Here is a 14861-nt window from a genome sequence, read left to right as displayed (position 1 = left end):
GTCTGAAATCTAACTACAAAACACAAATCAAAAACACTATCAGTTCAAAAAGACACAGATTAGGTTCCAAGTGAGAGACTGGCTAGAACTGAAGCCTACACACCTCCAGGGACCACTTTGAGTAGGCAAATATTCAAGAATCAAAACTCTTAGCTTGCTTTATGAGACTTTAGCTACTGTGAGTCTAACTGGCACTTTATTATGTAACATGCCACCTCCTCACAATGTAGCATTTTAAATGATGGCTGGTCTGTCCACAACTTTCTCTTTAGCATATTTCCCTTGCTGAAGGCATCACTTAATGCTTGAATGCTCCGAATTTCTGTTTGAGCCGAGTTCACCCCTAATTATGCCAGACCATTTAAGCAAGACCTGCATTTGCTGCAGAGTTTCATTATTCATTCTTTCTAGATTCTCCTTCTGGCACTTCTTTGGTTTTGCATTTTGTATTTATCTGACCTCTGGCAAGCCATTCCAATCAATTGCAGCTCTCATTTCACTCTGGCTGGTTGTTATTTTTGATCACTCGTGTACCACCTTGATCAACTACAGGTCTTTACTAATCTACCAAACTTTCAGATTTTAAAATTTTCTAAGCCTAAAAAGAAAAAAAAATAATGTCCATGAGTTGCACACATTTGTTTGTAAAATACTGTATATTTAAATGTTCCAGTATACTGCACATTGAATTTATCTTCAGCAGATCCAAGGTTTGGGGACAGCTAGAGAAACATTGTAATTCTGACATCTGAACATCTAAAGGCATGTTTACTGATTAACAAACAATACAACAAAAGTCAAAATATCTTCCAATTTAAGCAAGTTGTCAAAGTAAATTTAATGGCAAGCAAGAACCAAAATATTTCAACAACAGAGATTCTAGTAAACATGTGGTTTATGCTCCAGGATGACCATATTTATCAAGTTATTTCTGTCAGGAAGGTCCACCCCATCCCCTTATTAGCTTAACTGAATCTTTTGGAGAAGGAAACAAAAAAAAAAACACAACAAAGCAAAAAAATAAAGTGATCTTTTCTAAATCTAAATATGCAGAGGTCAGTCCTATGGGTTCATACCAACATTCAGCAAGAATTAAGAATGTGCTGCCCTTAGCTTAACAGTTTCTCTTATTATTTGCCCTGTAAAATAAAAGGTTGTCACTGGGACACAATGATAGTTCCACAAAACAAGAAACAGGATTAGTTTTAGTCTTACCAAATTGACCCTCGATTTCTGCAGCAATCTCAGGCTTTGGTCGCTGTCCAGTGTACAAGAACTTCCTTACTCCAAAGGGTTTAAGTCGCCTTGCAATTGCCAAGCCTGAAAACAAGCAAGCAAGAAGAAAATTAAAAGAAACCAACATCACCTACCATTTCAAACAAGTGTGGCCTAACATTTAAAGATCCATTTCAGAAAGTTGCCTTATTCTTCCCCTCATAGCAGCCATTAAAATGATCAATTTTCAATTTTAGATCCTAAGCGGAACACTTTGTACCTTACTGCAGTTTGTTTTACACTAGCCTTGCAAATTAATTACTACCAGTAACATGAAACTCTCAGCAAAGCATTATTCCAAAAAAAAAAAAAAAAAAGCCCATCACATTTATATCAGCTTTTCCAATAACTGGTTGTGTAACCTACAGTATTGTTTCAAAATGAGATTACTTTTTTGTCCACTAGATGCCACCTACAAATATTCATATCAGAATCTTTCTAGTGTTGCACATTAGGAGGCATTTACATGGATAGGAATGTCAGAGAAAGGTCTAAATAGTTACAACAATAAATCATATCACGTATACCAGTCCAGCATAAACAAATTTATTCACAGTGAACACATTACGGTGTACTCTTTGCAGCAGGACTTCCCATGGGAAAAATCCACCGTTGTCGATTTAACAGTTACACCCTTACTTAAAATGTTCTGTACTGTAACTATCATTCCACTGTGCTTTATTCCAGTTTGCTCATTTGAATTCTTACAATGAAAAGTAAATAAGATCACAATGCACAAATTTGTTCTCCGGAGACAACTGTTGTGAATTTCATTCTAAAACAATAAGCTCTTCATTTATATATGGGTAGAATTAAGTTAAATCTCAGATGAAACTGCACAACTGTGAAAGATTACCCTAGACTATAAAAGAAAAAATAAGAGGTTACAATTCTACTCCCTACATTTTGAATTTATTAAAAAAAAAATGTATCCAGGAATTACAATGAAACTTAACCTATAAAAATGTGTTGCTGTACCTGAAAGTATTTAAATTGGATAGATGTAACACTATAAGTGGATACCTTTCAATGAAAAGATTGACCAGCTGATCAAAATAAGGTGTTTAGGTGCTTGATTGTTTAACTGTAACGTTTGGAAATTTACAAAAAAAAAAAAAAAAAAAAAAACCACACATTTACAAAATACACACCACACACACCCACCCACTCTCTCTCTTACTGGACCATTTCTCCATTCTCAAGTGACTTTTGAACAGTTTTCTTTAAAACTATCCAGACAGCAGAGCTTTGACTTTAGGTGTCCTTATATAGTAACCACTGAAGTAGAAAAAAACAGATATGGAGTTCCTGCATCTCAAATCATCCGGAGTGACCAACTCTAAAAGATGTAAGAAAAAGGATTTGCCCTGTTTGCTTTCCATCCAACGTGGCTACAAAGCTCACGGACATTTTATCATAAAATGTGGACAACCAAATGTTTTGTCAGTTTTTCTAACAAGCCACTCCCACACACAGAAGGTTATTTGGCCGATGTTTGCAGAGACCTTCCTTAAAGAAAATTTTCAGCGCCCACATCGAGTTACAAAACTATAATTTTAATTTAGTGTAAAAATTACAAATTGTTGCCAATGTGTTGAACTAGAGCATGAATATTTTACACACAAGGTGTATATATACACACACACACACACAAATCAATAACTTTACATCACAGCTACAAATTAATGCTTATCATCAAAATTACGCCTGAGCAAAAATATCAAATTTTCCAATGAAGCGTTTTGTTCAAACAGTTCGATGTCTACTCATACAATCTCAAGGTTGATCTTGTGAATCTCTATCCTGCTCAATTATTATATGCAGATTTTTGCTTATCTTCATGTTTTGGTGTCCGATCCAGCAGATGTTGCTAGAAAGTCTTAACAGACGCATTACAAAAAGAGCACTTTACTATCTCGTCTGCACCTTCAATATTTAACTCAGATGTGTGGACTTGGTTCAGATCCAAATGGTGCGTCAGTAAAGAATTGGATAAAAGCAAAGCCATATGTAAGCTGTTCGACTCCAAAGTATTGTTGTAACACAATACATCTGAGAAATCATTTATCCCAACGTCACCCATAAATAATCTCCATTGATATCCAAATAAGTAGAGCCTAAACAATCTACACTTACACCCAAAAAATCTAGTTTTTATCTGTAAAGATAGAAAACCCTACACCGCTGTTGAAAACGAAGGCTTTTGACAAATAATACAATCAGAGGCATGCCAGCCACATCGGGAGCAACCTCGCTGCCTATATAGAGAGCTGCGGAGAGGACTTGCTATTGTTGCAAAAACCTTTCTAGCATTTCCAAAGCTTTATTCCATTGCTTGGCTACAGGTTTGTGTGTTGGCAAGTCCAATAAACATTGCTTCTCTTTAAGTGTGTGGCTAGCTGTACTGCTACAGTGAAAAAAGATTGCAACGTGCTCAGCTGGCAAAGCAAGCAGGAAATTGTTGGAATTTTCAGAGCAGCCTACAATACCAAAGTAAGCATGTGCACAAAACTGCAGATATGAAGTAGCTCCATGTACTGCACATCAAATATTAGTGCAGTTATTAGCCTCGATAGCTGGTTCTTTTTATGTTATATTCATCCTACACCACTGTCAACAAGCATCACCTCTACACCCTCAATTAAAATGCTTCCTTTTTGTCCAAGAAGGAATTGCGAGGACACACTTGAGACTGATTAACGTGATGTCTACACGTGAGCAACTGAAGACATGTAACTTGTGGAATTACAGGAGAAAGTAGGGTGAAATGAGACCTTTTATTGGCTAACTAAATACATTACAAATGCATCCTTCATCATGCAATCCTTGGCTAACATGGTACAACACTCTATTGCTTTGTAGAATTACAGAAAGACACGAGCATTCCTGTTGTATCTTTATTTTTAACTAATTCAAGATTTTAAATGTCCAGTAGGGGAATAAATTTGGCTAACACTTTAGTTGAAGGGTGTCTACATGGAAATTCACAACACAAATAATGTTATTCAGTAACCTATTTAAGAAGCAGTATTTGGCCATGTGTGTGGATTCTGTGGCGATACATACAGTATGTTAGTTAAATTATGGTAAAGTTTGAAGGAGTGTAGTGGGGGAGAAGGAAAAAAAAAACCCAGTGATATTTTGTTCCACATATTCCAAATACTGATGGGACTGTTCATTACTAATCACGTATTTCTTCTTAAATATCATTCCGTGCTTATTCATAGGTTAAAGTCAATATGTAGACACCCTTCAAATAAAGAGTAACTGAAGTGTATCACATTAATGTTCTCTATGCATGTTTAAGGATTCTCATAAAAATATATATATATATATATATATATATATATATTCTCTATACATACGCTTATTCAGTCAAGATAAAAATAGATAATGAATCGGGTCATTGTGAATTAAAATCGAATCAGAGCATCTGTGCGAATGCCTAGCCCTAGTCAATTTTTATGGTAGCTAATATATGCTGTGTTTTCTCCCTCCTACACCCCCAGCTTCCCATGGTACTTTGAGGGGGTACATTAGACCACCATAATGAAGATATTAAAAGTACAACACTGACCCCTGTGCACTTGACTCATTGCTGCTGTGCATAGCGAATTACGGTGCCCTCCGCCTCACCATACCAGAAAAGGCCCAGCGAAGTAACAAAATTTACTATTTACGAGGCATTTCTTCTTGAAGTGTAAAGTATTTGCACAAATAAACTGAAAACAGACATTCCAGCTGCGCATGGCACCACCACTTCAAACAACATTTGGAATATTCCTTACACCTGCATCTTGAGGGGTAGTGGCACAGTGTAAGCACTGCTACCTCCCAGTCTGAACACATTTTCAGCCAGAAAACATCAGTCCAATTTAGTTGGCAGATGCTTCCCTACTACTTAAGACCACTGCACCACGATACTCCACTCAGGACTAGTTCTATTCCTCCTTCAATTCCTCAGGGTTAACTCATCATGTAATGTATGTATGTAATCAGTCGTTAGTCTTGTACGGAGGATATTTTGTTGTATAGTAGTGATAAAAACAAAAATAAAACTGATTGTCAATACACCGATGTTCCAAGGTCCAAAATATATAAACAGCCAAACCAAATCACAAGCAGTAACTTTTGGACAGTGTTTCATATAATCTCTTGTCAGCTGTTAAAATTTCCACTCTTCTGTAAAATAATTCAAACTTTCCTGATAGGCGTCATTTGTTACAGTCACAGGACTTCACTGCACACCACAGGACATGCTGGAGGATTAGAAAGGCAGATTTGAAGAACAGATAGGAACAACCACCACCACACTGGAACTTCTACATGCTTATCATGTCGTGAATGAAAAATGTCCTTGAAAGCAAAGCAAAAAACTTTTCCAAAGAGTGTATATTTATTTTCTCCTTAAATATTCTGGTTGACTTACTCTAAACCCAAAATTGTAAAAGTAATTTAAACTAAAATTTTAGGTCTATAGAGGTGCCTATCAACAATAGCAAGCAGTTTGTTTTTGCAGAGGGCTAATTACCATAAAGGAGGGAGAGGAAAAAAAAAGAAAGAAAAAAGTTTGACACTAACAGCTGACTTAGGGTCTGAATTCAGTTACATAAACAGAATGAAAGTTGTCCATTTTAAGACTTGTAACACAGATCTTCAAGCAAACAAATATTAATCAAAACAATGAAGCTAGTTTCAAATTGCTTTTAATCCTGCCAGCACCGTTAGCTGTATGACCAATGTTCTGTTTAATTAAATGAATAAAGAAACAGTTTTTGTAGTGCCACTGGCATCAGCACAAAGCCATAATAGGAAATGAACTTGCATTATTTGCATTTAGATAGATACTTTTACCAAGCAATGTCACAAAGTGATTACAATCACTGAGCAAACGCTGATTAGCTGACATCTCTGGGGCGGAACACCAACCTACAGGGCAATCAGCTTTTTACTTTCCTTGTTTCTACCCTAAGTGTTTTAGATTAATTTACAAAATGAATAGAAAAACAGCAGTTGGCTGAAACACCAAGCCTGGCAACAATCTATTATGTCCCAAGTAATGTACTGCTTAAGCGTGTATTTAAAGGAAAACCATAAAAAGTTAAGGTCCTCTTACAGGGTACCTGCTTAAACATTTATAGGCTGGTCTGTGTTTTATAATACTAAGAATCAGCAATCCCACCCAAGCTAGCAAACAATGATAAATCAATAAGCATAAGTGCTTTACTGTGATAGAGCAAACTTATGTTGTGTCTGTCAGGGTGAAATGAACGTGTGCTTCAGTGTTCTACGAAGGCTAAAAAGTTGACTTTAATATCCAACTGCAATCAAACCCAACATTCAAGCTAAGCAATCATTACATTCATCATCAGTAAAATCGGAACAAATCAAATTGGTCAAAATTAAAGAAGGGAGTTATAGTAAGAAACAAGCAGATTACATAACCTTTATACATCTGGATATGGTTAATTTACCCCATTCTTTATGGGGGATCCTCCCAAGCTTCATTAGATTAGATGGGAAGCGTCTAATCTGTCATTTTTAGCTCTCTCCAAGATGTTCTGTGGGGATTAAGTCTTACTTCAGCTGGGCCACTCAGACTTGTCTCAAAGTCACTCCCGAGTAGCCTCTGCTGTATGCTTCAGGTTACTGTCCAGCTAAAATGTGAATCGGTGAAACACTGCACACGACTTCGGACCGAGGCTCTCTGAGCAGGTTTTCTTCAAGGATGTCTCTGTATTTGGCTGCATTCGTCATTCCCTCAAGTTCTGACCAGTCTACTGAGAAGCACCCCGATAACATGATGCTACCAGCTACCATGCTTCACTGTAGGAATGGTATTAGTCAAGCAATGAACAATACCTGGGGCTTCATGCATAACGCTGTGCGTAGAATTCGCACTATAACAGGACAGAAGCACAAAAGCAGAAATGTGCTTACGCACAAAAAATTCCAGATGCAGGACTCTGTGCATTCACCAACTTCCAAATTCTTCTGCTATATAAATCCTCGTCAGCGTGAAAAGTAACGCTCTTGCATCAAAGTAGCCGAGAAAAGGTCAGTCGTATCCCACCGCCCGAGTTTCATATGAAAGCTTATTAGGATACAGAGGGAAAAAAAAAAAAGGCACACGATGGGGAAAAAAAGCATGAAATGTCAACTTTAATCTCGAAATTTCCACTTTGATCACGTAGTTTGTCATTAGAACAGAACATCATAAACTTCATCTTAAAATTGTTTAATTTATTAGTTTCTCAAATCCCATCGTAACTAAAGTAGCACGTTAAACGCTTTGTTTTGTATTTGATCTTCTATGTGCTCTCTGTGTGTGAATCACTATGTGCTTCATAAACAGGCTTTCTCTTCCTCCGACAGGACACAGAATCCATTACATTCGTGATATTACAGCTCTCTGAATAATTAAAATACTGAGATGTATACGTGACATCATTTTCATGATGATAGGAGTTAAATCATGTTATTAAACATGAGAACACTTCATGTCTCAGATGCTTGCTGCGCCATGCGCGACCTTTGATGAAATGCTTTAGTACAGAAGTACTGTCTCTTTCAAACGTACTAACCTCCAATTCCTGTGCTTACTTTTCTTGCTCCAAATACCCAATCGCCACACAATCAGCTCTGCAATAGACGTTAAGCCATCTATAAGCTTACAACGCCGATTCTTCAAAACTTTTAAGGAACATTGAAATATCTTCGTAGTACGTGTTTAAATATTCTATCCATCTATCCTTCCAGTGTCACGCCAGTCCCAGTAAGAATACAGCGCAAGGGAGGAACAATCTGTAAACAGAGCACAAGCTAATAGCTAGTGCTGTGAGACCGTGTCCTGGCATGTTTAATTATTGACAATGATTATTTAAATGGTTAGTTTTATCTGTATAATAAAACATTTTGCTGCATTTCATCTTAAAAATGATATTGTCATCATATGTAAAACACACACTTTATGAAGTGCCACAGGTTGTGCAATATTGTAACAGTAGTACAAGTTTACAGTGAGGTAATTCTACTTATAAGTACAGACAGTTCTACAAGGAGTACTTGATTGAGTGCGTTTATAGTTCTTGGGATGAAACTCTTTCTGAACTGCGAGGTCCGTACAGGAAAGGCTTTGAAACGTTTGCCGTGTGAAAGCAGTTCAGTAGACAGCATGGCTGAGGCAGCGTGTGCTTGATGCTGTATACCGATAAGTCTCTTTCTCAGCTTCTGTAGATCTTTGATTCCCCACTCAGATACAGTGATATCAATACTTAGAGTGGTGCAGTGAGAGTAATATGGAAAAAGATGATCCGCTGTGGCAAACCGTAATGCAAGCAGCTGAAAGAAGAAGAAGGTGCAGCGAGAGTAACAACGCTAAAGCAGCTATTGTACTTAGAATAGTTTGACCATTCAGTGGACCATTATATTGTTACTGGTTAATTACAATCAGACGCATTAAACTAATAAACAATATGCGGTTAATTTCAGTGTATTTATAAAGCTGCGTCAGGAATGTTGATCTAAAAAAGAAAGGATAACCACATAGGAACAGTAGCACTGCTTTGACGCTGGGTGCCACCAGTCTGCAAAACTAAGCACAGAACTTGCATACGACAGTGTATGAGGTACCATGGAAATGTGCGTGGCTTTACGGCAAGTTTAGGTTTTATACATCGCGATTTGAACGTGGAAACGTTTTTACGCAACATTTCCGTTCGTACGCACCGTTTATACATGAGGCCCCTGTGTTTATACATATTGCTTGGAGTTCAATTTTTGTTTTAAAGTAGTACTATGGTGTTGTACTGTATTAACTGTTATGGATGTGATGAGACGTTAAGTAAAATGACACCTTGTATTGGCTAACTAGAAAAATTACAATATTTAAGCTTTCGAGGCAACGTCTTGCCTGAAGTTACCCAATAAAAAAAAAAAAAAAGTGTAATTTTGTCTCAAACTAGAAAAGATTTTTCCCTCATTCTCTCATAGTCCTTTAAATGGAGTTTGGCCAGCTCCAAGCAAACTGCCTTTTACTCAAATGGTTTCTGTTCAGCCACTCTACCATAAATTATTAAATTGATTGAACTCTACCAACATGGTCATCCTTCTGTCAGGTTCTCTCACATCAGAGGACTTTTGAAGCTCTGTTAGAATGACATTGCATTCTTGGTCAGTCCCTTTGACCAATGTTCATCTTACCTAGTGTCAGTTTGACATGACTCCTTGTGGTTCCAAAATTAGATATCATTAGAAAAAGACCTGGGGCAGCATTTCTGATCTACCCAGCTAGCAGGATGAAAGAATAGAGAACAGAAGCAACTTATATTTGTTCTACCACCTTACTACAGGGAACAGCCAAGTGAACTTATTTGTGGTTTTCATCTATTGCTTCAATCAGATAAAAAGTTTACCCAGCTGGGAACCTAATATTTGCTTATTTTTACAAATGCTAACCTTGGTGGCTGTGTGTGTGTCACATATGTAACCAAAAAAAAAAAAAAAAAGGACAGTGATGCTCTTCCCAATAGAGAATAAGGGTAAAGCAAGTTTAAATCTCTTTCCACTGTCCAGATGTCAGGGACTCACAACTCAGTCTTGACAGCAAGGAACAGCCATAAATGTGTAATGGACTACTAACTGCCTATTAGTCCATGATTTCTGTTGCTTATGATGACCATAACTGAGTCTCGAAGAGAAGGGCAAGGTTGGGCCACCAAGCAAGTTGGAGGGGCCTGCTTTAAACACTTGAACCAAACTACTTGTTTTACAAAAATATCTAAATCTCCTTAAATTTGAAGCCACACATTAAATAAATGCTCCTAGAAATATGTTGGTAACCCATGTACTTCACAGAAGTAACCAAGGTGGATTTTATTGGGTAGCAAAATGTTAAATCGCTAACACTTATAGTTTAGGTACTGTAAAAAAAAAATGCATCTATTACTGGTTTACTGTTATGTAACAAGTCCTTAACATACACTTCTTTGTGTCTTCATTACACTTAAAGAATCAATAAAGTGTTTATTCATCTCTGCAATATGACCTGCTAACAAAACTTCACATTGAGTAGTCCGACATGGCTTCACAGAGACACATTTCTCTTGCTTTTACACAAGACCTGCGAGTCCTTCATATTAACAAGTAACTTTCCCCATCATGCCCATATACCTGCGATAGCCCAGGTTGGCTCCACACTACCTGGTTGCTCAAGGGAGCCTCTTGAACTCGAAAATGGTTCTCTCCTGGGGTAAGCAGAGGATATGTCAAGTTTGTAGAAGGATGCACCTGGGACTGAGTTTCTAGAACGGTTTCCTGCTGTGCATTTTAGCCTTGATTTTATTGGTATATTTATTTGGATTTTAACTTCCACTTGACAATTTGTTTCTATTGGATTATTTTTTGAAGATCTAGAGCAGTGCACACTTGGACACTAATTTTTGTAAATAAAAAGCACCCAAATTTCTTCATCAACCCCTTGTGCACTATGCGTGTGTCCTCATTTGCCTGGCTCATCTTTGGGTAATAATAATAATAATACATTTTATTTATAGGCGCCTTTCAAACACTCAAGGACACCGTACATTATACACAGCAACCGACAAACAATACAGTACAATGTTTACATATAGAAGGCATGATTAAAAAGATGAGTTTTAACTGAAGACTTAAACAGAGAAAGTGAATTAATGTTTCTAATCTCAGGAGGCAGTGCATTCCAAAGTCGGGGGGCAGAACGACTGAAAGCTCTGTTCCCCATTGTAGAAAGACGAGCAGAAGGAACAGTCAATTTAATTGAGGATGATGATCTAAGAGTACGGGAAGGGGTGACAATGTGGAGAAGGTCAGACAGATATGGAGGGGCTAAATCATGAATAGCTTTAAAGGTTAGCAGAAGGATTTTAAACTCAATGCGGAACTTGACAGGGAGCCAGTGAAGTTGATGCAGAACAGGAGTGATGTGGTGAGTGGAAGGAGATCGCGTAATAATACGGGCAGCTGAGTTCTGGACTAGTTGAAGTTTGTGAAGAGTTTTTTGAGGGAGACCAAAGAGAAGAGAGTTACAATAGTCCAAGCAGAGGTGACAAGGCTATGAACAAGAACTGCAGCAGAGTGTGGGGTGAGAGAGGAACGGAGACGGTTGATATTGTGTAGGTGGAAGTAAGCAGATCGTGTAATAGTATTGATGTGTGAAAGAAAGGAGAGATTATTATCCAAGATGACACCAAGACTTTTGGCCTGAGAGGATGGAGATAGCGTACAGTTATCAATTATAAAGGGGAAGTTGTGGAATTTGGATAATGTGGATTTTGTACCAATGAGAAGGATCTCTGTTTTATCAGTGTTGAGTTTAAGAAAATTAAATGTAAACCAGTTTTTGATTTCGGCCAAACAGTCAGTAAGGGCGGTAGGTGGGAGGGTAATTGTAGGTGAAGTTGAAAAGTAAAGCTGGGTGTCATCTGCATAACAGTGAAAATGAATATTATATTTCCTGAAGATATTGCCCAGAGGAAGGAGATAGATAGTGAACAGAAGGGGCCCAGGACAGAGCCTTGAGGCACGCCTGAGTAACAGATACAGAGTGAGATGAAAATGATTTGAGCTGTATGAATTGAGAGCGGCCAGAAAGGTAGGATGTGAACCAATTATAGACATTATGGGTGACACCAATGGAAGATAGTCTATTGAGAAGAATGGAATGAGAAATGGAGTCAAAAGCCGCACTCAAATCAAGTAAAATGAGAATAGAGAGTAAGCCAGAGTCTGCTGCCATGAGAAGATCGTTAGTTATTTTGATTAATGCAGTTTCAGTACTATGGAGGGGGCGGAAACCAGACTGGAATTGTTCATACAGGTTGTTCAGAGATAAGTGAGAGTGGAGCTGTTTGGCTACCACTTTTTCTAGAATTTTGGATAAGAAAGGTAGGTTAGAGATCGGACGCAAGTTGTTAAAATTAGCAGGATCGGCACCGATTTTTTTTAAGATTGGGGTTATTATAGCAGTTTTGAGTGAAGTAGGAACAATTCCAGTTGAAAGAGAAGAATGGATAATAACAGATATAATATGGAGTAAAGATGGAAGACAGGCTTTAACAAGTGATGTAGGTAAGGGGTCAAGCAGACAGGTGGATGATTTAGAATGAAGAATTATATCTGATATTTCTAAGGTGGAGGGAAATTGAAAGAAAGAAAATGGGTGAGTAGATGGGAAGAATTCAGAATGAATAGTGTCAGTGGATTGCAAAGCAAGGTAGTGGTGGATACTCTCAATTTTGTTCATAAAAATGACATCAGGAATTACAAAAGGCATAAGAGTAAAAATGTGATGGCCACAAATCAGGGGGTTGTGTGACACGTTTGAGGAGTGAAAACAATGATTTAGTATTACCTTCATTCATGCTGATTATATTAGAATAGTAGGCAGATTTAGTTTGATTAATACAATCCTGTAATGTGCAAGATGGTGGAAATACATATCTTTGTGAACCACGAGCCCAGTTTTTTTATAGAGTCGCTCTAATTGCCGGCCTTTCGCTTTCATAAGACGAAGTTCCGGCGTAAACCAGGGGGCAGAAAGGGAAAATGAAACAGACTTTGTTTTAAAAGGGGCAAGAGAATCCAGAATATGATGAAGGCTGGTGTTATAATACAAAATCAACTCATCAGCAGTAGCCAATTTAGGAATTGCAATATGTGAGTCAATACTGGATTGAACAGAGTCCAAATTGATGTTCTTGATATTGCGAAAAGTTATTGTGGGGTAGCTTGGAATAGATATAGAGAGTGGAAGATTAAAAGAAAGGAGAGAGTGATCAGAAAAGGCAATTCATCAGTTGTAAGATCAAGAGGAGACACCCGAGCAACAAATTAAGTCCAAAATGTGTCCTTTTGAATGAGTGGGGACCTTGGTGAATTGTTGGAACCCAAAGTTCTCCAAGCAGGACATAAAGTCTCTAGTGAGAGGGTTATTTACATTGTCCATATGAATATTGAAGTCACCCAGCACAATAATATTAGGGAGATAATGACCAGCTGAGCAAGGAGAAGCAGCAAACTCATTTAAAAGTCACTATTCTGTTTAGGTGGACGATAAACAGCAGCAATGACGGTAGGCAAAAATCCAGGTAACTTGCATACAGTACATTCAAATGAGTTGAAAGCAGAGACAGACATCGGCAAAACGTTCTACTTTTCGCGGTATATCATCGCGAGACCTCCTCCGCGGCCAGTGCCGCGAGGTTGACAGATGTAAACAAATCCCGACGGAGTGGATTCATTGAGTTCAGAAAAGTCATTAGGTTTTTGCCAAGTCTCAACTAAACAGAGGAAATCAAACTTACGATCAACGAGGAGATCCTGAACAAGAGACCCCTTGTTCGTAAGTGAGCGAATGTTCAGTAGTCCAAAGTTGAAGGTGGTAGTCCCATAGGTAGTAGAGGTGTTAGCCGACCTAGTTAGGCTGGCAAGCACACTATGGTCGACAGCCCGAACAGCGCGGCGAGAAGGACGGCGAGAATTGGACCAGAAAGACTTTATTGCAGACGAAGGATCCTGGTGGATCGTTCATCGGGATCCACGATGAATATATCTCCGGCGTGGATGGAAGATAATGTCCGGATGGAAATGCAGAAAAACAGGAGGAGGCGTTAACATGGAGGGACGCAGCCGGAGAAGTTCAGCAGCAGAATACTGGAGCAATCCTAACGCAAACCGATGCACAGGCAGTAGGAAAGCCCAGATGATCACAAACCAGAAAGCAGTCGACATAATTTGTCGGCGTCAGGGTAAGCTGACCCAAGACGATCAAACGGAGTTACGAATAGCAGTTTTTACCGGTGAGCACCGGCAGCCAAACGCGCCAGCGTCCACTCTACCGGAAGTAGGTAGGTTTTACGCAGATACTAAGAGAGGTATGTTAAAAGCTTCTTGATTTCAGGACCCTCTTGAATAAACTATGCAGCATGGAGTCCACCCTGACCGTCACAGTGATACACTGCACAGAGATGAATAACCAACTCACCTACTGAGGTTTTAGAAGTGTTAAGACTAAAAGAAGCCTTTAAAAGGTCTTATTACATAAGAGTAAACAATGAATAAATGCAGTACCTAATGTGTTATGTCTGCGGTGGGCTGGTGCCCTGCCCGGGGTTTGTTTCCTGCCTTGCGCCCGGTGTTGGCTGGGACTGGCTCCAGCAGACCCTCGTGACCCAGTGTTGGGATATAGTGGGTTGGATAATGGATAATGTGTTACCTTTTAATCCGGTTTTTCATGCAGAATGAAGACGGGGGTATGGGGAATGGAAGCCAATAGTGGCCAATGCTATCCTGCAACAAAAGAAATGTCCACAAATGCAGGTCCTTAGGTGGAAATATATATCAACATTATTCTCGTCATGTAATCTGCCTACCAGATATCCAAATGTATGATCAAAAACACAAATTGTGTAATATATACTTCTGGAATAATAAGAACACTTAACTTGTACCAGTATTACAGTTACTGGCCTGTGTACAAGGCTACTAACTTGACTACTCTCTCTTGCTAAGTTAGAGTTTTATCTTTATTGCTCAGCTGTAGCATGCAA

General features: G+C 38.5%; 1 protein-coding gene across 2 annotated transcripts in view; it reads right to left on the bottom strand.

Moving 5' to 3' along the window:
- Positions 1–14861, bottom strand: part of LOC120532369 (glyoxylate reductase/hydroxypyruvate reductase-like) — a 41207-nt gene that overhangs the window by 10411 nt on the left and 15935 nt on the right. For both annotated transcript variants that reach the window (XM_039758298.1, XM_039758297.1), the window contains exon 6: positions 1216–1320. In XM_039758298.1, the coding sequence (XP_039614232.1) occupies positions 1216–1320 (105 nt within the window). The remainder of the gene's footprint in view (positions 1–1215; positions 1321–14861) is intronic.

The sequence above is a fragment of the Polypterus senegalus genome, chromosome 7 (genome assembly GCF_016835505.1).
Source record: "Polypterus senegalus isolate Bchr_013 chromosome 7, ASM1683550v1, whole genome shotgun sequence".
Taxonomy (NCBI): Eukaryota; Metazoa; Chordata; class Cladistia; order Polypteriformes; family Polypteridae; genus Polypterus; species Polypterus senegalus.
This window is presented reverse-complemented; position numbering and strand designations above follow the sequence as displayed.